General features: G+C 41.4%; 2 protein-coding genes across 4 annotated transcripts; both read right to left on the bottom strand.

The window, feature by feature from the left end:
- Positions 1–7194: 7194 nt before the first annotated feature.
- On the bottom strand, positions 7195–18017 carry prrt2 (proline-rich transmembrane protein 2). 2 transcript variants are annotated; one of them, XM_033610606.2, is made up of 5 exons: positions 17857–18017; positions 12740–13034; positions 12277–12572; positions 12067–12196; positions 7195–9158 (listed from the first exon to the last, which is right to left on the bottom strand). In XM_033610606.2, the coding sequence occupies exons 2-5, from the start codon at positions 12969–12971 to the stop codon at positions 9142–9144; spliced, it is 675 nt and encodes a 224-aa protein (XP_033466497.1). In that variant the 5' UTR covers positions 12972–13034; positions 17857–18017; the 3' UTR covers positions 7195–9141. The 2 variants fall into 2 exon arrangements, with proteins under 2 accessions (XP_033466497.1, XP_078019465.1); XM_078163339.1 differs by lacking the exon at positions 7195–9158 and having other exon boundaries at positions 11958–12196; positions 17857–17995.
- Positions 18018–18450: 433 nt separating this feature from the next.
- kif22 (kinesin family member 22) lies at positions 18451–26844 on the bottom strand. Of its 2 annotated transcripts, none has more exons than XM_033610652.2 (13): positions 26709–26844; positions 26192–26404; positions 25980–26107; positions 25502–25653; positions 24078–24287; positions 23275–23671; positions 22390–22510; positions 21808–21919; positions 21161–21341; positions 20472–20566; positions 19973–20173; positions 19777–19836; positions 18451–18644 (listed from the first exon to the last, which is right to left on the bottom strand). In XM_033610652.2, exons 2-13 carry the CDS (start codon positions 26377–26379, stop codon positions 18615–18617), a joined length of 1875 nt encoding a protein of 624 aa, XP_033466543.1. In that variant the 5' UTR covers positions 26380–26404; positions 26709–26844; the 3' UTR covers positions 18451–18614. The 2 variants fall into 2 exon arrangements, with proteins under 2 accessions (XP_033466543.1, XP_078019219.1); XM_078163093.1 differs by having other exon boundaries at positions 26651–26749.
- Positions 26845–27049: the final 205 nt, after the last annotated feature.

Here is a 27049-nt window from a genome sequence, read left to right as displayed (position 1 = left end):
CACGATAGCTCTTTAACTAGGTAACGAAATCAAAACAACACAAGCAGCTGATTTCTTATTTTTACATTGTCTTGGGGGCTTTTTTTCTGCTGGGACAGATATAGCATGGCAGGGGAAGAGAGAGGGGGGGATGACATGCAGCAAGGGACCATGAGGGTGCATGCTCTACCAGCTGAACGGGTGGACACCCCAGCAGCTAACCTCTGAAGCAAAATGCAAATCCTCCTTAAAAATCACATCATCATAAAAGCTGTGTGTGCATTTCAGTGGAATATGGGTGCATGAAAATCCACAAAACAAAACTTAATAAACACGTAGACATCACAGCGCCCACACAGCCGACATTAGCTACATAAGCATATAATGACCACTTTCCAAATAAACACTAATAAGACCCCAGACGTCCCTCTCCCCAGCAACGCTTTCCAGCTCCTCCTGGGGGATCCCAAGGTGTTCCCAGGCCAGACAAGATATGTAATCCCTAAAGCATGTTCTGGGTCTGCCCCAGGGCCTCCTACCAGTGGGGCGTGCCTGGGACACCTCCAGCGGGAGGCGCCCAGGAGGCATCCTAGTCAGATGCCCAAACCACCTCAACTGACCACTTTCGACGCGAAGGAGCAGCAGCTCTACTCCGAGCTCCCTCCGGATGTCCAAGCACCTTACCCTATCTCTAAGGCTGAGCCCAGCCTTATTCTCATTCTTTCGGTCATTACTCAGAGTTCATGACCACAGGTGAGGGTTTAAATCAGAAAAAGCGATTTTGATTGAATGTCACTGTTTTTTTTTTTAAAGATAATTTTTTTGGGCTCTATGCCTTTAATATACAGGACAGTGTGAAATGGGGAGACAGAGAGAGTGGGGGGACGACATGCAGCAAAGTGTTGCAAGCCGGAGTCAACCTCGCGACTGCTGCAGCAAGGCATCACCTCAACACATGGGGCGCCGGCACTATCCACTAAGCTACCGACGCCCCAATGTCACTGTTTTAACCTTAGATTTGATTACATGTTAATGGAAGTGTTGTCTCATGTGTTCAAGGACTGTTGGAAATGTAAAAATCTGACATTAATTTCTTTGTTTACAGATTCTGGCTATGATAAATGGTGCAATTTTGGCGATTTGTTAAAAAAACATACCTTTCAAACCTGCTGGTGGGCTGTTGGGTTCTGGGGTTATTTAAAATTAATACGAAATTTTATTTTAAGTTAAAATTATACGAAGTGCCTCCCCTGTTTTGCACCACCCCTTACCCTCTCATAAATAACGAACAGTCCCTTAGGGTGAATTTTTGTCACATTTACCTTGTTCTGAAGTTGAAAAAACTGCATTTAGAGACAAACCTCATTGGAAACACTGACTTCATACCAGGCAATTAAACATTTTAAACATGTTTCATGAGTAGAACTGAGCCATCATTAATATTTTCAATGACACCTGTGATTTTCCTCAAAATGTCTGCTGTGGGAAAGGCCTATCAACAGTTTAATCCACAGTTGACCCTTTTCATAGCAGGTCATAGCAGGAAAAGCACAGATGTAAAAAGTAATATTGATTTGGCTCCATTCCATTTAGGTTTATTACTAAGCTGTGCCAGTGAGCCAGCATTTAAAATGAGCCTGTCTCTAAAGCAGCTGAATGGAGTGGTTGTAATTAAAATTATTATTTACACCTGTGCATTTCCTGCTTTGATCTGTTGACATATGCTAATTTATCACATCAGCTGCACAGTTTTGACAGTTCTTTGACAACAAACAGCGAAATGTTTCTTCAAATAAAAGAAAATTGTGACTGAGTGATTAATAGAAAGTGGAGTTGATAATTCACTGTGTCTCCTGTAAAATGAGCAGCTAACAAAGTCTCATTCTTTGATGTGGAAGCTGTGGAAACTTTCACAAGTGTGTCATTGTTTTTTTTTTAATGAATAAATATTTCTCACTCCATCGAAGCATTAATTCACACTTGTAACGATTTCTGTTCAGCCCCAGCTCCCTTCAACAAATTAAACAGGCACAAATAGAGCAGCATCGCCACAGGTCAGCACGTCTCATTATTTCCTGCGCTGACTGACAGGATGATCATGATGCATCCAAACGCTGCCAAGCTGACTCACAGCCCCAGTGTTTATGTGACCCAGCTGGATAATCCCTGACCCACTTACTGCATCTGGATGTGACTCTGTCTGGTATGCTGATCCTCTCCCGAGCCGTACTGTACAGCATATACCTACTGGTAAATTAGCTGAGTACAAAGAAAAATACCTTTTGCTGTCAAAATGTTAACATTGGCGAGGGGGAATTTGCTGTTGTCAGTGCTGTCATGTTTCTGCAAATGTAGATGTTTTTTTTATCTCTGTGAGCAAAGGAAATTTAGCTTTAAAGGGGCAATAAGTGAAATTCATCATTTCTAGTCTGAAAGAATTAAAAAACTGCTATGTGAAGAACTAGAGGTGTAATTTCATCTGGAGTATAGCATGACCTCACACACCCTCTCTCTGTGTTGATCTCCAGCCCATTGTTTACAAGCCGGTCCGGCTGGGCATTCATGTATGTTCATGTGAATCGCCGCCTCCTCCCTCCTCTCGGAGCCCTTGGCCCTCCCTCCCTATAAAAGGCTACAGCCAGTGAGCAATGGCAGATGGCATGATGGTACCTGTAATAAATGTAATATACTTGCTGAGATGGAGACAAGACTCAGTGACTAGAAGAGCTGGTAGAAGCGCTCCATAGCTGTAGGTTACCCCAGTAGCCGGTGGCAGCCGACTAGTGCTAACTCCAGGAGCTAACTGTTCTCTGTGAGTACGCAGAAGAGTAGGAACGTTAGCGTTAGCTCCCGGGAGCGTTAGCAGTTTGCACTAGTCGGCTGCCACCAGCTACTGGAGTAACATTAACTTACAGCTATGGAGCGCTTCTACCAGCTCTGTAGCTGGTAGCTCTGCCTGTAGTGAAACCGGGACTAACCGGTGCTTCCTCCTCAGGCTCCACTTCACTCAGCTTGCCTGACAGACCCGCTGCTTCTTCCCACTTTAACCTGAATAACAAACAGGAGCTAGCTGGGAGCGGCTAACGGAGCGTTAGCCACAGCATGACCGGAGGGAAGCACAGCCAGTTAGCTTCCGCTAGCTTACCAGCTAACGTTAGCCCTGGCTCTCCGTTTGGATCCAAACGGAGCACCGAGCCCTGGCTTGTTATTCAGGTTAAAGTGGGAAGACGCAGCGGGTTTATTGGGCAGCTGAGTGAAGTGGAGCCTGCGGAGGAAACACCGGGACCGTCTGAGAGAGAGCAGAGGTAGAGGGAGAAGTGGCTCATGGCACACTTTGTTTTGGTCTACAGGCAGTGCACAACAGCAAACCTAGCAGTGAAACGATTTCCCTTTTTGCCCCTTTAAGAAAAATGTAACATGAATTCATTCATATAGTGAATATAGTTGGATTTATTTTGTATGTATTATGTCCACTATTACAACAGAGCACTCACTTAAGTGCGAGTTATGCATCTCTTTAACCTTTATCATGCCTTGTTATTTCCATGTAACATATTTAAACATAGTCCCAGTTCTTGTGCCAAGTCTCTATCTATGCCTCACTCTGTCTCTTTTGATTAACTGATTAATTGTTTGGTCAATTAAACATCAGAAAACAGTGAGGTGCCAATCACTATTTCCTCGACATATCCTGTTAACAGTACAAAACCCAAAGATAATACATTGACCATAATGTAAGTCCAGGAAAAAAGCAGATAACCACAACTGAGAAACTGGAAAAAAAGTAGAGTTTAGTGTTTTTGTAGTCATGCTGGGAGCATGACTCCTGTAATGGCAACATTGGTTGGTTGTTCCAACTCTTTGACTGAAATATTTCAACACCTATCAGATGGATTGCCATGAAATTTGTTGCAGACATTCATGGTTCCCAGAGGATGAACTACAGATTTATAATAATGACTAGATATCGGATTCATTCCAATGAAATTTCTCATGCGGTGCATGCAGTGAAGTGGACCAGAAAGAGAACTGAGTCCTCTTTCATATGAATTGACAATGTGAACACAAAAAGAACTGAGTCCCTTTTTTGTTGGTCCACTTTTTGGTGCACTTTAGAGGACTGAGTTTGGTTTGTTTAAAAAACTCTATATGTGAAAACACTCATAAACTTTACATTGTGATGACGCATGGATTGTAAAATCACTTTTCTCTGCTCGAGGGCAGTTTCACAAGTATAAAACCTCCATGGATCAATAAATCATAATAGAAATAGTCATAGTTGACTTTGAGTGCAGTTTGAGGTCCTGTCAATAGTTTTACAGATGTGTCTTTTAAAATGGTGATCTATGGGGAAAATGCCTTTTGGGCCCAGGAATTTTTTTTGCTGCAATACTGCAAGTGGCCACTGAGAAAAATTGGCTGCAAGTTCAAAGCACTGTCATCCCAACTCATCAAATATTGCAGTTTTGTCAGTGGACTGTCACGTCTACATTTGATGCATTAGGTACCCCTCTGCGTCTGTTGTTGACACTCCAGGATGCGGTGTCAATTTATGCCTGTTGCGTGCATGGTGTCTTTTAAAATACACACTGTTTTCACAGGAAATGTCGTTCTGCCCGTTCTAACCAGCGGCGTCTAAAACTGATGGCATCCAGCAATGACAAATCAGACCACCAGGAAAGGTGTTTTCCTGGGGGTCTGGGATGAACCCTATTGACTCTGGTGATCCACTGACTTTTTCTCCAGTGCCACCATTTTACATTTTTGTTTTTAAGTTAAATGTCTCAACAACTATTTGATGGATTGCCGTGAAATTTGGTGCAGACATTCATGTCCCCATCAGGGTAAAATAACCAATCTGTAAAATAGCCAATTATCCAATACTCACTTACCAAATACCTGAAAACTAAAGGCATTCCCATCAGCCTCAGCTATAGGCTACTGTGTTTTGTGCTAATTAGCAAATGTTAGCATGCTAACAGGCTAAACTAAGACGGTGAACGTTGTAAACATACAGTAAACTTAGCATCATTGTCAATGTGAGCACATCTATTTATTCATTCAAATATTTATTTAATGTTTTGTCTAAGGACAAGTTTGTAGCATAAGACGATGCCAGACACCACAGCATTTGTAGCCTCAGATAATCTGCAATGCCTGTCCGTACATGGTCCAACTGTTAGCATGCTGATGTTAGCATTTAGCACAGTACAGCTATCAGAGCTGTTAGCATGGCTGCAGAGTCTTGCTTCCAATAAATATGTTTGAGGGTTGCTGTATTTTCAGGCTAATTAAATATCCTGTTAATAAAGTGTGGAACTAATTTGCTAACTCAGTTACTTTTGGACAACCTGAACAGTGTATTTTCATTGTGAGCATGTTAGCATTATGATATTAGCATTTAGCTTTAAACACTGCTATGTCTTATGCTGTGTTCATTTACCTCAGAAGTCGGAGGTTGGAGCTGGGATGAACGTCACATCAGAGTTGACAGCGTTCCAGTACAAGTTGGAAAACTTGAAAAACATGTTGTTAGCAATACCAGTTCTAGCCAGGGTAGCACTGTAAGCAATGCTAGTTGATAACAAGGCATTAGGCTGTATTTTGTGCATATGTTAACACCATAGAAACATGTCCACAGATAGAAGTTGGACAGTACTGTGTGTACAATTGATTTAATGAGACATGAATATGCCTTAAGTGCTAACAATTAGTATATTAAAACAGCTGTCACTACTGTTGAGGCACAGGACAGCCATCTTGGATTTTAAGGTCACAGTTGGTAAGTTTCCTCCCACTTTAAGGGGGTGTTCCAGTTTAAATTTTCAACTGGGAACTAATAAATAATGACCTCCCAACTGGAATACACTACAGTACAGCCTCACTGAGTGGCTAGCCTTTAAAAATTACTTTTTAACTAAATAATTACAGCTTAGTTTTAGTTTGTTTTCAACAACCGACTGATTGTTGCAACGCTAGTTTAAATAAATGGTTTGATATTGTTAATGCATCAGTCGGCCATTCTGGTGCAGGGCATGCTACACGTGTTCTTGAGAATTGGGACAAATTATGTCCGACCAAAAAATAAAAAATTCAAATTATAACTTATCAACACACTTATTCAATTTTTGGAATGAAACATTATTTTAAAGAATTTGAAATAAATCTGTTTTGTTTTGATAATTTTTCTATTTTTTTTTTTTTTTTGTTGATAAAGTTATTAAATAATTTTGCTAGCACGTGTGTCGAGCACAACATGCCAACTCTGTAGCCCTTCTAAATCAAACTAAATAAGAATTACATTTTAAAAATTAATATTTTGATTAACATTAAGTGAACTCTTAGTAGCTTTGAAAAATAAAATGGCTACTCTCTACAGCTGCTGTAAAATTAAAAATAATCTTTTATTTATTTATGTACTTTTTATTATCTAAATTACTTTTTTCATTTTTATTTTTTCTTGCCAGGGTTGGGGCTGTTATGGGGTTTGTTTTTTGTTGAAATGTGACTGTTCGCATTTAATGTTTAAAAACTCAATAATAAAAAGATTGTTTAAAAAATAAAAATCACTGGGAGGATGGCCCAGTACAAGGTTTCATAGTCAAGACTTTGAGCTTTAATTTTTCATAAGATTTTGTCCCAGTTCTCAAGAATAAGAGTACGCTGTTAAACCTCATCATGTCAGTCTGGGTGCAAACACCTATAACTAACTATAAAAACTGTATTTGTTTTGTTTGATATTCTCTCAAAACTGCCCATTCACTGTTCTTGTTATGAATATGTAAGCAGCCGATAGTAGCCTGAAAGCTCCTTTTGGGGTTTTAAAAAACCTCAAAGAAAATAATGAGGAATAATTTGCTTTGATTTTGTTGAAGTCATCTGAGGCATTGGCTCTCATTACAGCCCATCACACAGTGTATTTCCTCAGCTCAGGACCTCTCCCTTCAGCATTTGCTCTTCCTGCTGCCTCCGCTCTATTGTCAACAGCATGCGCTTACAATCCCTGCAGCTTACACACTATCACGGCACAGACAACCACATTAATACCTCCCTGTTTTTTTTTGTCTCATCTACTAAACTGCAGAGCCCAGTCTCTTCTCGGTGGCTAAGCTCTCTGAGTATCACTCACTTATGACACTCATTCTCTCCCACAAAAACAAAATCTCTTTAATCCCCTCCGCTGCTCTTTATCTCTCCAGGACAATAAAAAACACATTGCATGCATTGTGTCTTTATTATGAATGTGCTGCAGAAGTATAATATTCCAAGTGCCAGCTTATCTTTGTATTATTTTTTAAACTTCTATCATCATACATGAATAAAAATCCACAACATGCCATTAATCACAAAGATTATAGAAGCCCGGTGGAAACACGAGGACTGTCAGCTTCTGTGCCTACGTTAGATCATAACTACGTAATGCTAACTCATATCACAATATTGAGATTTATATCTGCAGAGTACATCAACTGTTGATTACAATTAAATTTACATATTAAGTGCTAACAGAGGGACAAAAATAATCATTACAGAATCTGCAGGTGTGAACTCATGATGGGAAGTCGGAGAGTTTCTGTACATGATTCAAAATCCAGGGTATAAATAAGGAGTTTCTTGAAACCCAGTTGTTTCAGATCACAGTGAGATTCACAGGTAGATTAGAGGTTAGTTCAGGATACACAGGAGATATAATAACAATAAAAAAAATAAATAATAAACTAGATTTTTAAAGTGTTTCTCCACAGTACTGCTATCTAAATCTCACACCCATGAAACAATATTTAAACCAGTGTTTTGCAAAAATGAAAGACAGCATTCAACAAAATAAAAAGGTATAATTAATGTGTTAATTGCTGTTTTAGGGTTCTTTTCAAAGGACAAAAAAAACCCACAATCTGTCTGGTTTGATAGTACAGGCTACCTGTGGGTGCAGACTGAGCCTGCAGCCACCAACTTTGACTGCAATAACAAGCTATTTAATTTGTTAACCAAATAGTGATGCCCATACACACATACAATACTACCACCACCTGTCAACTGCGGCACAGCACTTCAAGAGCATCACATTATGAAATTCAGTTTCAAAATCATCTTTTACAAACATTATCAAAAAGATAGGTTATAGGTGATGTAGCATAATTAGCTTTACAGTGTCTTGCTACAGTGATTTTTGTGAACATGTACCCTTCCCCCGGCTCACAGTGATCAGTGGTGTCGAGTGGATAGACAGTAACGTTGCAGCAGAGTAAAAAAAGAAAAGGAAAAGAAACAGGTTTTCTCTCTACAACAGTTCTGTAATCAGAGTTGGGTCTTTACAAAGCAAGAAACTTTCCCTCAATTTTTTTTTTTTTTTGGCACATATTTTTTCTTGCAGTGATGACGGTGCCTTCTGTGTGAGACTTCCCATAATCCCTTCCAGTTTAGCACCCATAGCTTGTCCCTGGGTAAGCCTCTTTTTCATCCTCTTTTGCCACCCGTACACTCACTCTCACACACAAGATGTATGGGGCGGGCGGGAATCATGAGAGCCACAGAGAGGAGTCAGAAACAAGAGGACACACTGTGATTCAAAGTGTTTCTTCTCTGTGAGGGCGTTGGATGAATTTCTGCTCTCTGATTTCATTGTAACCACAAATCCCACAGCCTCCCAACATGTCCGAGGGGATTTAATGGCAAGCTGAAGCTCTGATGGCGTCCTGTCGTCGGGTGTAGTGAAGGATGGACTTTGGCGGACATTTTGTTGCATGTGGCGCTGAAGCTGGGGAGGCAATCCTTCCTGTTTCGCGTTCTGTAACCACCTACACTGGTCTCTCCATTTTCTAGTCCACCATGTCAGCTACGGCTGATTCTCGAAGAGTGTCTCAAGAATCGTCCTGAATGTGTTGACCAGAATACGAAGGGGCTGATTTAGATTGTCTACTCCCCTTCTCCATCTAACAGACACCCCCACCCCCACCCCAACCCCAGAGCAGCAGCATTTGCATATTTTATTTTCTTCCATTAGCAAAAAGGGATTTATATAGATTACAGAAATACAAGTAAGCACTGTATATCGGGTGCATATTTGTCACACATCCAGGTAATGACTAGGCGGTAAAGACGGTGGTGCAGGTGTGGGCCAGACGGTCAGTTGCCTTATCCAGTTTCATCCTGGGATGAAACTCAGGTTTTCACATTTACTAAAAAAAGAAGAGGAAGCGTATTAGTTGAAGCGCTATATATTCTGCAACTTAATATGGATGTATAAACTTTCACAGACCACAGAGGACAGAGTTATATAATGAGAAAAAAACAAGGGTTGTTGACTCCCAGAGCCCTTATAGTTGTGTGTACAATTGCTCTTACGGCCATCAAGCTAATGAGGACATCTCTTGGCTTAATGAGACCCAACAGGCTGCATTCAAAGTACAGATAAGTATCTGCTTGAACTGAAGCGAAAAAAGCAAAGAAACATTTAACTGACTGACCCTTCATGTATATATATTAAAGGGGACCTTTTATGCTCATTTTCAGGTTCTTACTTGTAGTTGGAGTTTCTGCAAGGACCTGTTTACATGCTTTAATGCTCAAAAAACACTTTATTTTCCTCGTACTGTCTGTGCCGGAACCCCCTGTGTTCACTGTCTGTCTGAGACACTGTTTTAGCGCCTGTCTCTTTAAAACTCCCTGCCAAAGAAGCCCAACCTGCTCTGATTGGTCAGCGTTTCTGGCACTTTATACCATTAAAAACACAAATAAAAACCTCTAAACCAAACACTTCCCAGCTGAACATGTCCCAGCAGGACTGCAATTCCAAATCTGGGTGAAATTAATAATATCGGCATCAAAGATTATGCATTTCCCTGACGTTAGCATGTAGCTACATGTACTTGCAGACTGTTACGAAGACTAGCGGCACTTTCTACCTTGAAGAATTATCAATTAAAGCTTCTGCCAGCGGGAATATGATCCTTTAAAGAGAAATGAACGACACTGGCAACCAAGATTACATGGCTCCTTGACGTTAGCATGTAGCTACATGTAGCAGTGTGTGCTACGTAATGTAAACATTTGCAGTAGCTAGCAACATATAAAGAAATCCGTCACAAGCTGACGTTTTCTTCTTTTGAAAGTCAAAAAAGGAAAATGGAAACATGTGTTCAGAATGGACTGTAGCCTGGCAAACTAGCACTGGATGGCAATATGATGTCAGAAAGACGCTGGACTCCAATGTCGGACAAATGTTAAATTTTGGTTGGGAGGAAAATTGGATTGACGATTTTTTGAATGTCCATTGACATTAGAATTTCACATTGTGTGGATGTTAACATTATGATATTTTGCAGATGTTGGGCTTCGTCATACCTTCTGACTAAACGTTGTTAATCTACGACAAGCTGGCGTTAGCATAAGACATTTGGAATATGTTGGATTTTGGTTTCTTAACAACACAACTTGAGCCCAACAAAATACCAACGCCATTTGTTGTCAGTGTTTACCTCAAACTGACATTGGCACTAAGCCCCGTTTGCACCAAACACTTTCGGTATGGTACCTTTGGAACCAAAAGTAACCCTTAAGACATGGTACCTAGACCCTAGCGTTTCTTCTGCAAACATTACTCTTGAATGTGGGTGGAGTTGTTGCCACTTACAGTATTTCCTCATTACCGGTGACATAGATGGAAGTCTGCACCTTGTTTATCGTCCATAGAAAGAGGCTACTCGCCGGCATTTTCAGAACTAAATAAAACAGGCTGCAGTGAGAGACTCTTTCCACGGGATATTTAAAACTAGCAGGTTTGTGCATTTAGTCCTTCTCAGGCAAGCTCGGGGGTTTAGTGTTGCTGGAGCCCACAGAAATGATGCTCCGTGACTTTTTTTTTGTCCAAGTGAGGATTAGAATATATGCAGTTCACATTACTTGGCTGAAATTAATACACATAAACGCTTGAAGATCCAGTCATTACTATTACTCTGACTCCAGCTGCTGCTGTGACCGTCTGCTAATGACCAATCAATGTACTGCAGTGTTCACAGCTCCACCTTTAGTACCAGATCTGTGTGCTAGGTACTTCAACAGAGGGGGCACCAAAAATGGGGACAGTACGGAACAGTCCCGATGGTACCATCCACAACTTTTCGCAGGAAAAAACTGAACTGAACTGCTCGGTGGAAACGGGGCTTTTGACATCCTGACATTGTATTTTGGTCACCAGATGTCACAACTGAAATTAAACCAAAAGTCAATATCGAATGACGTTGGTGGCCAGCTGGGTTAGGTTTATGCTCACAGGGATTATTCTCACAAACATTTACCTTATTATTTGAAGGTCTGGCCATATTTAATATGAACATCTGACATAATAACATTTATGACAGAAAATACAGAAAAGCATAATAGGTCCCCTTTAAATGTAACGTACTGCAGAAGACAAATACTAGTCCCTAATAAGTAATAATCACTGATCTGTTATCAGAATCCCTTTATTTGGTGCAATAAATGTACATTTATTTGTCTTGTGAGCATGTCAACAACTCACACACTGACATACATTATATATATGTATACATGTGGTACAGGGACAGCAAGATTTCACAGTTGTACAAGCAAACAGAGCAAGGCATACAACAGACAGCGGACTACACATGTCACTCTACAGAAACACACACAGCAGTCTGAGGCATGCAGTTGGTTACAGCTGGAGGCCACCCATGCAAACAGAGGAACATGTCAGAAAATGTAGATTTGAGTCTGCTGTACTTAAGATGCTCTGATCTTTGTGTCGCATTGATACAGTTTCTAAAGTGCCGCAGCATATAAAGACTCGTGCAGGCATTGTAACTGGTGCGATATTGTGCAAACATGAGTAATAATATCAGTGATTACAATCAGATTGTGCTGACACAGTTGAATATGATGTTGTGATGGGATAGAAAGTGACAGAAGGAGGTGTTTGGGCCAGGAGGATCAGCGGTAGCAGCAAATTCAAGGGGGGCAAATCACTGCGCACAGGAGGGGGGCAAATCACTGCACACAGGAGGGGGGCAAATCACTGCACACAGGAGGGAGGTAAAAAGGTTTAAAGGTCAGATTTGGGACACTCACTGGCCAGGTTGACAATGCAGGCGATGATAATGACCGTCCCTCCTACTAGCGACACCATGGAAAGCATCTTGGCGACACGTCCCAGACGCACAGCGCCGTCCAGATTTCCCTGCTCGAGGCTGTTCTTGGACTGAAAGAGAAGGGCGAACCAGCTGTTAGCTTGGGTTTTGATACAGACGCATATTTAAAAACAAAAGATCCTGCTCTCACCATGATGGAGTAGACAAATCCCACAATGTTGATGGGCCACACAGGGCAGAAGCAGGCCAGCACGGACAGAAGGAGGTAGTCTTTGACCTTGGTCCGGTCCAAGGGTGGGTTGGTGGCGATGCTGGAGTGGCGAGAAAGCGACGGCCGGGGCGAGAAGGCGGTGTAGCCGATAGAGCTCGCCCTGCTTCCCTTCCTGGTCTTGCCGTGATGGGGGTAAGAGATGGAGTGTTGTCTTCTGGGAGGAGAGCAGATGACTGGAGAGGTGCTCTCTGCGGGCGCCGGGTGGATCCCGTTACCTACACATGAGGGACAAAAAGGACGGGCAAATATTTGAAACACAGGAGGAGGAACGATGTGTGTGTGCTCTACGTGGAGCTCGTTCATGCACTGGAGTTTGACATTCCCTGAGTGAGCTGACTAAGCAGCTGTATGACCCCCCGCCTTAATATGAGGTCAAACTCACTGTTCTTCAGCTTCTCGTTGATGACTATGACTAGCTCGCCTTTGGATTTGCTGCGGGGAGGCTGTGTGCCGACCGAGCTGCTGCTGCCGCTGTGGATGAGTGGTTCACCTCTGACTGGTGGGCATGGCACAGAGATCGGAGCTTGGCTCGACAGAGTGTCCTCTTGGTCCAGCAGCGAAGGTTGTTCCTCTCCCGGCCAAATGGCGGGAGCTGGCATCATGTTCACAGCCATGCTGACAGCAAAGATGAAGCCTCTGTTTGTGGTCCAGTCCTGTGTGTGCTGCCTCTAGTTCACCTGGGGGTCAGAAAATGGTTTTTAGCATCTTTGTAAACAGAAGCTGCTCACTCCCATCTGCCTAGGGAGCGTATCAAAGTTACTGTGGTGGTACAGAGGGTTTGAAAAGGGAGGATTGTGACACTCTTCTTTTTGCTTCAGAAATGGTGCTCGAAAACATGTTCTCATAACATCTGCTTTGCCATGGAAGGACAACAAAATCAATGTCAGTTTTGAGAAATAAAATAGATGTGAATCTTTGTCATTATTAGCATTTAACTTTATATTTCTACAGAGCGTGTTCTTTATCTCTAGCCTAGATAAAGTCTTCTAGGTAGAAAAGCCCTCTACCTTCACTTTATTCTGCTTCTAGGTTAATTATTTCTAATAAAAAATGTTAAGTGTTCCATTTGACAGTGATAGTCACAGCTCTTCACCTATAATTATGACAATAAACTTTAATTATATAGCACCCTTCATACAAGAAATGCAGCACAAAGTGCTCTACAATCCTTTTGTCCTAAGTTAACTTTAAGAAATTGCTCATCGATTTATTTATTGCCAAAAGACAGGTAGTAATGGAGTTTGTGGCTGCAGCATCGTTTGGATCAGCAGATGCACAGTTGTGTGTAACTATAGAAACGAACACTGTGTTCTCTAATATGTCAGCAAGTGGCAGCGTGTACAGGGAGAATAATTATGGACCGAGGCAGCTCCCTTGTGTAGCCCCAAAAAGGGGGTCATGTTTCTCAGACACAGACTGACTTCCTCCCTTAAATGTATGTTTTGAACCAGTTTCACATACACTCAGAAAGACCGACCAACATTTCAAGAGGACTGAAATAAATAAAGGTGTTACTATTAAGTTAACAACCCACATCAATTTGTTATGATTTCCATAATTTTGGCAGTTGCTAAATAAAGGGAAACTACACATCCAAGTCTGTTTGCAGGGGTTAGAGAATACTACTGCATATGTGAATATTTTAAGTTGTAGTTATAGTAGTATCATAGTTTATAGTTGTATCGTATTTGTGTACAACTGCTGCTACTAGCATAACACACCAGAATCTCTGAGTGGGTGGTGGCTGGATGGTAACCCTAGATTTGTGAAACTCTCGCTTCAATATATTCTTGTCTTGCTGTTTTAGGGTGCAACAAAGCTGTGGTTGTGGTTAAGGTTAGGTTTAGGCACAAAAAGCACTTCGTTAGGGTTAGGGTTAGAGGAAATATAAAGGTTTGGGTTAAAGGTATCACTTGAAATATGGAATCTTGCTGGGTTCTTTTTTTCGCAAATCTAAATTCCCTTTCCCACTGGCAAAAATTCACTTACACCAACTAATGTCTGGTATTTGTATTTTATCGGAAAGGTTACAATCAGCATTAATTCCCAGGACGCTGAGTGGACACGATTATGTTCCGCCCTTTTCTGGTGCGATGCAATGACACACGACCACAAATTCTGTCCGAGCGGTACTCAAACATTGTCCAAAATAAGTCACCATCAAGTATAAAAGAGAGATTAATAAGCAGATATTAAAAAAAAAAATTAACAACCATAAGATTTTCATTGGTCTCCACGGTGCTTTAACAACACATTCTCACTCCAACCTCGTCACAGTTTGATGTTTGGTCACAGACCTTCTACGTCCAGATACGACGTGAAAGGTACCCTGGATGTGTCGGTTGTTGATGTTCTGGCACGCCATGTCAAGTTCCACTTGTTACATGCATTGTCTTCTTTCAAAATACACTTCTGTTTTCACAGAAAATTGAACTTTTACATTCTGTCCCTTTCAAAATAAAATTGACTTTTGTTTTTCTCCCCCAACTACTAACACACGTGGTTAGGTTTCGGCAACAAAAAGACGTGGTTGGGTTTGGGCAACACAACACATAGTTAGGTTTAGATAACAAAAACACGTGGTTAGGTTTAGGCAACAAAAACACATGGTTAGGTTTGGGCAACAAGAACACATGGTTAGGTTTAGGAAAAACAAAAACACGTGGTTAGTTTGAAGTAACAAAAACACATGGTTAAGTTTTAGCAACAAGAACACATGGCTAGGTTTAGGCAACAAGAACACATGGTTAGGTTTAGGAAAAACAAAAACACGTGGTTAGTTTGAAGTAACAAAAACACGTGGTTAGGTTTTGGCAACAAGAACACATGGTTAGGTTTAGGAAAAACAAAAACACGTGGTTAGTTTGAAGTAACAAAAACACGTGGTTAGGTTTTGGCAACAAGAACACATGGTTAGGTTTAGGCAACAAGAACACATGGTTAGGTTTAGGAAAAACAAAAACACGTGGTTAGGTTTAGGTAACAAAAACACGTGGTTAAGTTTTGGCAACAAAACACGTGGTTAGGTTTAGGAAAAACAAAATCACATGGTTAGGTTTTGGCAACAAAACACGTGGTTAGATTTAGACAACAAAAACACGTGGTTAGGTTTAGGCAACAAAAACATGAGGTTAGGTTTAGGCAACAAAAATATGAGGTTAGGTTTAGACAACAAAAACACGTGGTTGGGTTTCGGCAACAAAAACACGTGGTTAGGTTTAGGCAACAAAAACATGTGGTTAGGTTTAGGTAACAAAAACACGTGGTTGGGTTTCGGCAACAAAAACATAAGTGGGTTTAGGCAACAAAAACACATGGTTAAGTTTAGACAACAAAAACACATGGTTGGGTTTAGGCAACAAAAACACATGGTAAGGTTCAGGCAACCAAAACACGTAGTTAAGTTTAGGCAGCAAAAACACATGGTTAGGTTTCGGCAACAAAAACGTGGTTAGATTTAGGCAACAAAAACACGTGGTTAGGTTTAGGCAACAATAACACGTGGTTAGGTTTAGGCAACAAAAACACATGGTTAGGGTTAGGCAACAAAAATATGTGGTGAACTTTAGGCTACAAAAACACATGGTTGGGTTTCGGCAACAAAAACACGTGGTTAGGTTTAAGCAACAAAACACGTGGTTGGGTTTAGGCAACAAAAACACGTGGTTGGGTTTAGGCAACAAAAACACGTGGTTAGGTCTAGGAAAGAAGAACAGGGTTCGGCTTTATAAGGGTCTGTAGTTGTTGGACCCATCCACCACCTCTCCTGCCTACCCTAATCAGACTTTCGCCGCCATAGTTTTCGTTCTTGTCCCGCCTTGTTTCCCCCTGATGCCACAGGGCAGTGTTAAACTATAACAGCGACTGGCCATGTATCATGCTGACATTAAAGGATAGCTTTATCATCAGTGTCTGACGCTGCAAGTCACTGCCCAAGCGCCAGTTTTCAACTGGATTTCTGCTGTTTATTAACCGTTTTCTGGCATGTTTGTGACTTGAACCCAGCAAACCAGAAACTAATTAGAGAAGCATCCTCTACTGCAGAGCATGTACATGGCTCTGATCTATTGAAAATGGAAAAGGACTCGATCGCTTATTTTTAACGGGGTTTCCTACGTTTAAAAAACTCACATATATGTTCTAAGTTTGGTGGGAAAAGGGTATGAGGCTGTCATGTAGACAGAAAACTTAGCTGAACTGTTGGTAGTTGAGTGGCATTGTGGGTAATGTGGGGGCCAGGAAGAGGATTGTATATATTTTTAAAAAATTTATTAGATTGTTTGTTTTGTTTTCCTTGTTTTCTTGTTTTTCTGTTTTTCTTCTATATCCTCAATATTTCACTTTGTCTTAGTTTTTGTTGTATGTCTCTGTCTAATTTTGTATAATTTTATCCTGTTTGTTTCTATGTCCTGCCCTGGTCTTCACTTGTTATCACATTAAACATTTTTTCAAATTAAAAAATATATATTATCTGTTTCTGTAGCATTTTTTAAATCATGTTTTAATATTTATTAATTTTTAATTTTTATCATTTTAAATTAGTGTTAGGAGTGCAGTGCCAAATCAGTGCTTTAAATCAGAATAAAACATTAAATTCTTTGTTAATGATGGCAAAACTAGCTGTGCCAAATGTTCTGTTTGGCTATTCGGAGACACTGAGGGGAGGGTGTGGTGTGTCCTTTTCTAAGTCAAGGGGAGGTCCAGAGAAAATATCAATACAGGGGAAAAGGGTCACAGGCCTATTTTTTCAAAACAGGCTGATGAACCATAAGGCTCAGCCCATGCATCTCACTCCAACAGCTCTCATACAGTCCCTAAATACATTCTGCTTTAGCTGATTTACAGTTTGTATCCAGGCTCAATATCACCATAAGCCTCTTTATAATCCACTTTGACTTCAGATCATATCTATCCTCATTTTTGATAACTCCTCATGCCATGCTGAACTGTAAACACACTCGAGGTAAACACATGAGACACACACACACACGGCATGTCCCTCAGGCTGTAAATCAGGCCTCATATTAAAATAGCAGACCTGCTATCTCAGGTAACAGTGAAAGCAGGTCACAATGACACGGGGAGTACAAAGGCATGGCAGATGGAGGCAGGTTGCTTTGAAACCATAGCAGCGGCCATAGTCTCTGTGCAGGTGTGTACATACCATTATTCCATCATGTGTACACAAGCCTAAAGGCATATGGTGGCCGGGCATAGAACAAAAGGTAAAAGGATGAGGACAAAGGAGGAATAGTCGGATGGACGAGTGGAGGAGGAAGAGGAGGAGGAGGAAGAGGGGGGAGCATTAATTAGCCTGCTGCTGCTCGTGATTTGAATTCAGTGGATGAGGGATGCTACATTGCAAGCAGAAAAATCACGCAGCTTGTGTTGGATTGTTGTGTTTAAATCAGATTATGAGTGAACTGATATTTTAATTAGCCATATATATTAACACACACAGAGGGGGAAGAGGAGGCTATAAAGATAAATCAAACTGACCTTTTTAATCCAGCGCCTGTCTCAACACAGCCTGAGCGTGCCTGGATGTGGCATCCTTATTCTCAGGTGCAAAATAAAACCATCAGACACGACCCAACATCTCCTCTGCAGCCTCGACGTGTGTGTAAACCGTCTGCATACGATCCTTTACGAGCCTGTGTGAGAGCTGGAGGAGCGGTGGTGTTGTAGCGGCTTGTGCCAGCGCAGTGTGCTGGGATGGATGGGGAGTCTCCGGGATGGCAGGGTGGATCAGGGAGGAGGGGTGTGTGTGAAATGAAAAGTGAAATCAACCAGACTACGTGCTGTGGGAGAAGAGGGAGGGGGAGGCTGGGTTACAGCGTCCTCCTCTCCTCACCTTAAAAAAAAACAAACAGCTTCTCACACTGAGTATTTATCCTGTGATGCTGCAGCACATCAGCGGTGATTAAATGTGTCCTCGTGCCTCCAAGAGTTCACAAATTAGCCCAATTAGATTTTCAACCCGGAAACACCCCCCAGAGAGGAGGAATCATCTGACAGGAGGTTCAGGGTGCACTTGGTCATGTGTTTAAAGTGATCACATTTATTTATCATCATAAAATAAACACACAAACATTTAAATGACACGTGAGGCATTTATTTAAAAGCAGTAGTGCGCCATCAGCTGGAACACAATGGTTACTACAAAAACATCATAAAACCGCATAAAAGACATTAAAAGCTTTAGAGATAGAAATCATATACATTAGATAAGGGTAGGTAAAAAATAAAAATAAAAATCACTTTCCCATGGAACTCAGGATGTTTGCCTGGAAAAAAAAGTGAGAAATTAATATTAGCACTGAGAAAACATCATCTCTAAAAGCTACTGCCCTCCCCATCTACAATTTAAAAGTATGAAGGCTACAGCAGGGTGTGGCCCGGGGGCCAGAATCTGCCCACCAAAGGGTCCAATCTGGCCCACTGGATGACCTTGCACACCTAATAGTGATACACTTGTAATGGCGAAGAGGTGGCCAGTTTCAGGTTTTCAAGTTTTGATGTTAGGATTACTACACAGGAGTGGAAATGTAACGAAAAATGCATGTGATGACAGTGAGAAGTCAACTGAACGTGGAAAACCTGAGGAATATTGTTGAAACTGCATTTATTCCTGTGAAGACATCACAGGCTCTATGTCACCTGACTTGCAAATGGATGGGAGTTTTTAAAATTTGCTTCTTTAAAATGAAAAAAAAGGGAAAATTTGGAAGGGTTTGTTATTTGTAGGACTTTATTCAATGGTTTTACTGGTCTGGTCCACCTGCGATCAAACTGGGCTGAGTCTGACACCCTGGTCTACGGCCACGTTTGCAGCGTTCAGCTAAATGCCAACATCCTGATGTTTAGCAGTGACCATCTTAGCATGTCAACATTTTCTGCTAAGCATATAACATTACAGGGTGTCTGCAGGTATCAGACACTTACATTTTACCTTTTATGGCCTTTGGGGTCATTTAAAACAGAAAATAAGACAGAAATTTGGAGATGGCCTCTTTTTCTTATTCAAGTAAGTAAATCTAAATATATGTGGTCCCATACAGAAGTAGGTTTTATGTAGTAATATAGTTATTAGAGTGAGTAAGGTTTATCTACATTTTGCCAACAGGTTAGTGCAAGAATAAATTAAAAACACAAAATAATTAAATAAAATAATAACATTTCAGGGTATTTTTGCAATAATGATATTCTTGACAATGTGACAAATTAGTAAAAAAAAAAACCATAATTTAAGAAAACAGAATGGCAACAAAATAAGTGATATATTTGAACATGTCAACCTGACAGTTTGCCTGAAAATATTCAGTAAAAACTAAACAAATATCAAATTTTCATGGCAATCCATCCAATTGTTGTCGAACTATTTGAATCGAGAAATCCTCCACTGACGACCTGACTTACCTTCTTGAAGGAGGAAAATCTCTTTTCCGTCATTCCCTCGACTTTTAGCAGATCTTCCAACTGCAAAAGCAAACCATTTGTCAGGTCTCCACAAGAAAATTAAAAACTTCAGTAAGAAAAACTTTAAGGACAAATTATTGTTGTGAGGTGGGTTACACGTAAAGCACGATGTGAGCTCGACATTTTCTCTACTGACCCTTGTGAAATGTCCATGTATTTCCCTCCAGCCCAGGATGAGCTTTGCTTTCTTGTCACCAATCTGCTGCAGACCTTTGAGCTCTTTGAGGGAGCCGTTATTGAGAACATGCAGAATTTTCTGTGTGGAGTTCTCGAGCATGGATGTGTCGAGTTGGGACTCCCAGCAGTTCTCTATTACGTTCTCTTTACCATCAGGAGGCTGAGACAGAACGGATAATTTCAGTTTCATGTTATTTACTGGACACATTTACATTTGGCATTTTTACACAGGTATAGAAAATGTACAAGGACATCTTTATCTTTAACTGTCAAGATTTATTCATCCACATTGGTCTGGACAGGAGGTTAATATTGACCTAATAAATCTGAGATCTTGCAGTGTCTGTCGAGACGAACCACAAATTGAACCTAATGCACTACGTCAGCTTGTATCTGACGCTAGCAATTCTGCAGATGTGTCAAGCTAAGCGCAGCAGAGCGGAGGCTTGGATGCTGACCTCAACCTGATCTGAAAGCTTCCTCTCTTTCTTCTTGACGCAGACGGACTGTTTCTTGATGACTGCAAGCTGCTGAAGAGGATGGAGCTGCGACACTGATGGGGAGGAAAACACATAAATTAATGTTAAATCACTTAATACTATACATTAGAAATCAAACAACCTCGTAACCCTGTCATAATATTTCTCTGTTAGAGTCCAATCTGTCAACAAAGAAAAAATATTCTTACTGAGGGGAAAATTTTGCTTTGAAACAGGTAGAATTTCATATCTTGTTTGGGCTCTTGTGCCGTTTCCAAGCCAAAAGCGTGAGACAGGTACCAAGGTATCCGTCTCAATCCCCAAGCTGCTGAGGGGTTTAAAAATAATTCCTCCTCATCGTCATTGGATACATTTTCTGGCTCCTATATGGTAGACTGAGCTCTTGTATTACATTGCAGCTCAGCGATACCTCCAGTGATTCAACATGATGGAATTAGTGAGTGACTACTCTTTAGGGAAACGTGAACAGGACAAAAGTTTTCCCAGGGTCGCTTTTTTTATATAGCACATCCTCTTTCAAGGGCGACTGAAAGATGGTCTTATCTGACATATCTTTAGTGTTAATATAGTGAGTCTTTGCACTTGCAACTTGAATTTAAATGTGAAAAGGCAAAACATTTATCAAGTTCCACCTGTTTCTAACTGACCTTGTAGGGGCTGGACTACAGCCTGCTGTTTATTCACTTTTGTTGCAGTTGCCTGTCGTCTTTGCAGAGGTGCTGTGGTGTTCTTGAAGGCAGCGTCCTGTTTGGCACTGGACTTTTCTCCAGCCAACCGACTGAATAGCATAGCTTTGTTCTCAAACTCCCTCTGCCTATCTTTGAGCACCTGCAAAAAACAGAGGGTGGCTATCAAATATCTGCGATGAAGAGCTGATCGATCAGAGTCAAGATCTGACAGCATCAGCGTCTGGTAAATCACACATGGATAGAAGAGACAGAGGCTGGAACAGGTGCGTATATAAATCAGAAGCTATATTATAGAGGGTTACATGACACCCAGGTGGATGATAGGCCTGTGTATTGGCAACAATCTGGTGATATGATATGGGGGCAAGATTCATTATATGGCGATACTATAAGCATGGTGATTTATTGCGATTTGTACATTTAAATTTAGGGAAACTGTCACAGTATAAAGAACACACCAACATATGCATAAAGAGGTTTACTTTTTTACTTATGCTGCGTTTACAAAGTCATGACAAATGTCCCATATTTATAGTAGGGTGTCATATATGGTGCATACAATAATGATACTATAAACTCAAGTTCTGATGTAGGCGTGTTTTCACCTGGATCTCCTGTGCCACATCTTTCAGCACGCTCAGTCCATCTTTGTCCTGGCGCTTCATCATCAGCTTCTCCAGAGCTACTAGCCTGTCCATCACTGACGGCTGTGACAGACTGAAAGAGAGACGCACACACAAACAAATCAAGAAAGAGGGAAAGCCGGTAGACAGTGGGGGGGGGGGGGGGGGGGGGGGGGGGGGGGGGGGGGGGGGGGGTGCGTTTGTTCAGGGGCTTTGAAGTGTACTCAAAAGTCAAAAGGCCGACAAATACAAGCTGAAGAGCTTCATCGCACAGACAGATTTATACATCTGATAAGAGATGGCAAGAAAGCAGTGCTTGTATCTCTGCTAAAGAGTTCCCAGTAGACAGAGCAGCTGCAGCCAATGGGAGCACTGCAGAGAGAGTTGCTTTTAGCACACACTATAAAATCTTGGCCCACTGATTCGAGGCTGTGGCTTGTTTGAGCTGCCGTTGTGCAGAATTAATCTGATGTAGTCGCTCTGGGCAGATGTGTTTTCTCTACAGTCAAACATCACAGTTCCTACGTCTGATTAGCCAAATAAGTCTGTGTGTGATCTTTTAACCTGTTAAAATGTGAAGACGGTGAGGAGCCCTCCTGTTCACTTTTCCTCTCGTCTTTCTGCCTCTTCTTCTGTGGCTCGGTGCCAGACCCGCCTGCCTCGTGGTCCTCTCTGGCCCGCTTCACTGGAGATGAAGGCAGAAGGGAAATTAACGGTTTAGTATTCAGTGCACTCGAGCAACACTGTTTGTGGGGTTCTCTGGAGTGTAAAGCAATACAGATGAAGATGGCACAGCATCAGTCAAGACTGCATTGCAGTGCCAGAACTAAAGCCAAAGGGAGAAGAGCGTTATTTAAGACTATGCTTAAATGTAAGGGAAATGCATTAAAAGAACAAACTCGAGTGGTGTTCGAAACATTTCTTCAAATGACACCCATCGTGCTGTGAGACAGCTGGCTGTTTACTCCGAGTCATCATCCTCTGGGATGTGACACAGATGCCCCCTATTGGCCTTAGATCAGTCTGTCAGAGCTTCCTAATAACATGACTTTCTACGCTTACAAGAAGGCCTAGACAATCTCATAAAAATCACCATCGCAACGAAAGTTCATACAATATTGACACTGCAGAAGACGCAATATGAGTCATGGCCTGAATTGGCTCATCATTCAGGTCACGCTGGGGGGAAAAATGTTCACATCTATTCCTTGTCGGCCTGAAAAGTCTCATTTGTTAGTTTTTTGGTTACACCTGTGCTTAATACTGGTGCTGTATGTGTTCTGCTTTGAATTCCTTAACTCATTTTTTTTTTTTTTTTTAAATTGACATATACATCACAAACAACAACGACAACACCAAGAATTTATTTATTTTTGCAGTATCAGGGTTTTCCAAATCGTTTCACCCTACTGACAAGCCACCTGAATAAAAATTGAGCGTATTTCTTACCTGGAAGCGCAGGCACAGCCACAGTTTCACAGGTGAAGGGCTTGTTCACGATGAGCTTGGATTTGGAGGCAAAGTTGAGTGCACTGAACGTATCAAAATAGTACTTGTACTCTGGTGCAATGTTGGTGATCATGACAGAGTGTGCTGAGCCGCCCAGAGAGTCCTGTAGCAGCCGTGTCAGTTTACTGTCTCTGTATGGCACACGGACGGCAGTGCCAGAGTTAAGGGAGTCCACGACCTTGCTGAGAGTAAACAGAGACAGGTTGATGGCGCCGCTCTCTTTCAGGCGGATGCCCTGGTTGCCGGTGCGACGGTTGTCCTCGGACCCGGCCAGGTCTATCAGGTACAGCTTTCCCGTTTGCTGTCTGTGGGGGAGGACGCGCTGAGTCCGTACAACCTGGATCATTGAAAAGATTAAGATTTGAGAAGGAAAAATGACAGAGGTCAGATGTAAGGAAAGGTTAAATGAGGCAAAAATAAGGCAGTTAAAGAGGCTTACATTTTTTGATAGATATGACACACACATATCCAGCGATACAAAATAGGAAGCAAGAATGCAGAAAATGACAAAGTTAGTGAAAGGACACAAAACACCAGTTTATTTCTCTCCCAGTAAAGTCCCAGAAAGCCCAGAGGCAGCTAGTGGGAGTGTTGCGAGAGAGAATTGATCTTAGCACCAGCTACCAAATCCTGACCTACTGCTCAGAGGCCACGACCTGTTTAAGATGCTGTTTGACCACCCAGTGGACACCCATGCACAGACTCAATGTAGAAAACAGTAACTCTCAGACTACATATCAAACCTTGATGAGGAGGATAGCATGGCTGCGGCTAGAGCGCTGGTTGAGTTTGGTAGAAGCTGTGGTACGATTGAGGCTGGCAGGGACAAACTGTTTGTCAAAATCTGAGAAGGATGTGATGGTTGTGTGAGTGAGGCCAGGGATGAGGATGTTCTTGTCCTTGTCCTCTCTGATTGGCAAATCCTGGGAGCCTGGTGATAGAAGATCTAGCACCTGAGAAAGAAAGACAGATCGTGCACTGTCAAATATAAAATAACCAGACGGTTTAACAAAACCCAAAGAAACTTTTACTAGCAGATAATTAGCAGGGGAGCACAGTTAGGAGAAAGGTTTGAATTAACTTGAAGAGAGTGAGAGCTGTTTCCTAGAACAGAGGGATATGGTTTCAGGTACGTGAGTGCATGACAAGTTGAGGAACTCTGTGTACCCAAGGTTCTTTCAATAGGCTGCATTAGCTATACAAATGAAAAGGGGACGGTTAGGTGGAGACACGTTTATGGAATTTACATGATTACGAGTAGAGTTTGGCTCTTATTTTAAAAGATAAAAAGGAGAATTAATCTGTGTTTATTTTTATTATTCAAACAAGTTCTTTCCCACCAACACTTTAAAAAAAAAAAAAAAAAAAAAAAAAAAATCAGGTGCAAGTAGCATTTTATTTCCAACTGCAATATACAAACACTGTAGCCTACCCATTTCCTAACAATGTACCAGGAAATGGCCACTTTTAAACTGAACATGTATACAGTATGTTACTATGTTAACACTGCAGCATGACAGTCTTTTCTTTCTAAGTATCATAAATGCCAGACATGAGCTGTTGACAGAATTGCTCTACTGGTACTTTGTTCACATGGTACACCAGGGATACTCTACTGCCACTCTTGCATAATGACAGGAGGCCAAAGGGCAGTTAATGAGCAAACACCATGAATATTTATCAGTATATTTAATAAATGAATTGCCTGTTTTTCACCCTTTCAACGTGTGCTTTAGGCAGGGGTGTTTCTAGGCTTAGCCCATACCTCTCTTGGATCCTCTCCTGGCATTTGTTTTCATAAACCAGCTCTATTATGATGCTTTTTTATGCATTCTGACACCTTAGTAACATTTAAAGCACACAAGGGGCTTTAGAATCACCAATTAACCTTAATCTGAACCTGCAGGCCTTTGGACTGTGGTAGGAAGCTAAAGTACCCTGACATGGAAACACCCACACTGACATGGGGAGGGGAAAAAAACAGTAAGATAACCTATAACCACTGCACCACCGTGTGGCCCAGAATTACAAACTCAAAAACTCAGATTATGAACAATTGGTAACAACCTCGACTCACTCCTTTAAAACATAACACTATTTCACTTTCTTATCCGTTAACAGAAGGCATAAAACTACCAACTCGCACGATACTGCCAACAATCCATACCTTTTCATTGTATATTTCCAAATAAGACATGCCAATACTGTAGTCCCATCCTTCAGCCTCATCCTTAGCTTTGACCATATTGAAAATGGCACGAACAGCGCGGGGGATCACGCCTGGCTCATCTGAGCTGCCCATCATGGTGTGGGTTTTACCTAGGGAAAAAACACAGTGAGTTGCACACATAAAAAAACATGCATTTTGGAAATAGAGCAGTTCACTAAGGAAGTGAACTTCAAGAGCAAACTGTCTCAACAAAAACATTAGTGCTCTAATCAAAACATGTTTATGGGAATACTAGTGATGTCATTATATAATAAATACAATAATACTATGCCTATTTAAAATCCCACTGATATACCGAAAAGTCATTAAAGGAAATGTTTAGGAAAAATTGGAGACTGGATGTGCCTTTACAACCATCTTTAATAAGCAACAAAGTAAAGTATATCTTAACAAAATAAATATTGGGGTAACATACCAGCTCCTGTTGGTCCATAAGCAAAGACACTGGCATTTTGTCCATTCAGTATGTGTGGCAGAATGGGCTTCACTGATGAGAGGAAAACGTCTTGTTGCGTCGTTTGCTCACCATGAAAAACGTCAAAGCTGTTGGACAATAATTACAGAAATTAACGAGAAGATAATTCAGGAGTGAGGCCAGTTAGATGCTAAGATACCAGGAACACCTACTTGTATTTGACAGTTTCTGTAGCATTTCTCCAGTTGATTATTTCCAGATTCTGTGCGTCCAGGCCTCTGACACACGGGCCCTCGCTTTTCTCATCGAGCTTGCCCATGTAGGGCCGCAAACGAACCGCTACCCGAACTCTAGCTGTCTTCTTGCTTGCTCCATCTTGTACCGCCACACGCTGCGCCATGTTTGAAGTCCTCAAAACAAAAGGCCTGGATAACGATAAAAACCAAGTTAGCCAAGCAGAACTGTTGTTTTAACTGTTTACAAAAGCATCTAAAGATTATTGAAAATGTGGTTAACCGATAGATTTCAAATAAACTGAGAGTTCCCGCAAACAAATCGCTACAATGATAAGTTATGTTTAACTTTATTAGCAGTAGCTTCAGTCGGCTAACAACAAGCTAACGTTAGCTAACGTTTGGTTTCGTCTTGCTTCTCAAACGAACTTTATTCGCCTGGCGAAGGTCCGTTACCGTTTTACCGAGCTGTCACTAATGTTTCATTAGTACTCACCGGTATCACTTTCCTTGTGACTCCTTGTTCAAAATTTTTACTTTTCAAATGTTACTTTTGGCAACATTGCGGACGCCGTCTTTTAACAATGGCGGTGGACCCCCCTCAACATCTAACCGAACCCTTTTCAAATGAGGAGCGCTGTAACCGGAAACCACCATGAACCAATCAGAACTCGCCTTCTTCTTCTCTTCTCCATTATTGGTGGATCGCAAGGAGCTTTGCCTGCACACCGCCACCCACTGCACAAGAGTGTATAACATGATATCAATTTACCTGATTTCCTACATTCTTCTGTCGTTTTAGAAAGTAAAAAAGTGCCCTCCTGGTGACCCTTACCT

This window comes from Epinephelus lanceolatus, chromosome 21 (genome assembly GCF_041903045.1).
Source record: "Epinephelus lanceolatus isolate andai-2023 chromosome 21, ASM4190304v1, whole genome shotgun sequence".
Lineage (NCBI taxonomy): Eukaryota > Metazoa > Chordata > Actinopteri > Perciformes > Serranidae > Epinephelus > Epinephelus lanceolatus.
The sequence above is the reverse complement of the archived record's forward strand: the minus strand, read 5'-3'. Positions and strand labels throughout refer to the sequence as shown.

Coding starts and splice junctions, on each gene's coding strand:
- kif22 (XM_033610652.2), bottom strand. CDS start 26,379: ATGGCGCAGCGTGTGGCGGTACAAGATGGAGCAAGCAAGAAGACAGCT. Junction 23,672..24,077: donor ATGCTATCCTCCTCATCAAG/GTTTGATATGTA, acceptor TCAATGATCCAG/GTTGTACGGACTCAGCGCGT. Junction 19,837..19,972: donor TACATGGACATTTCACAAGG/GTCAGTAGAGAA, acceptor TTGCTTTTGCAG/TTGGAAGATCTGCTAAAAGT.
- prrt2 (XM_078163339.1), bottom strand. CDS start 12,971: ATGGCTGTGAACATGATGCCAGCTCCCGCCATTTGGCCGGGAGAGGAA. Junction 12,573..12,739: donor CAACGAGAAGCTGAAGAACA/GTGAGTTTGACC, acceptor CCTCATGTGTAG/GTAACGGGATCCACCCGGCG. Junction 12,197..12,276: donor GATTTGTCTACTCCATCATG/GTGAGAGCAGGA, acceptor CTTCTCTTTCAG/TCCAAGAACAGCCTCGAGCA.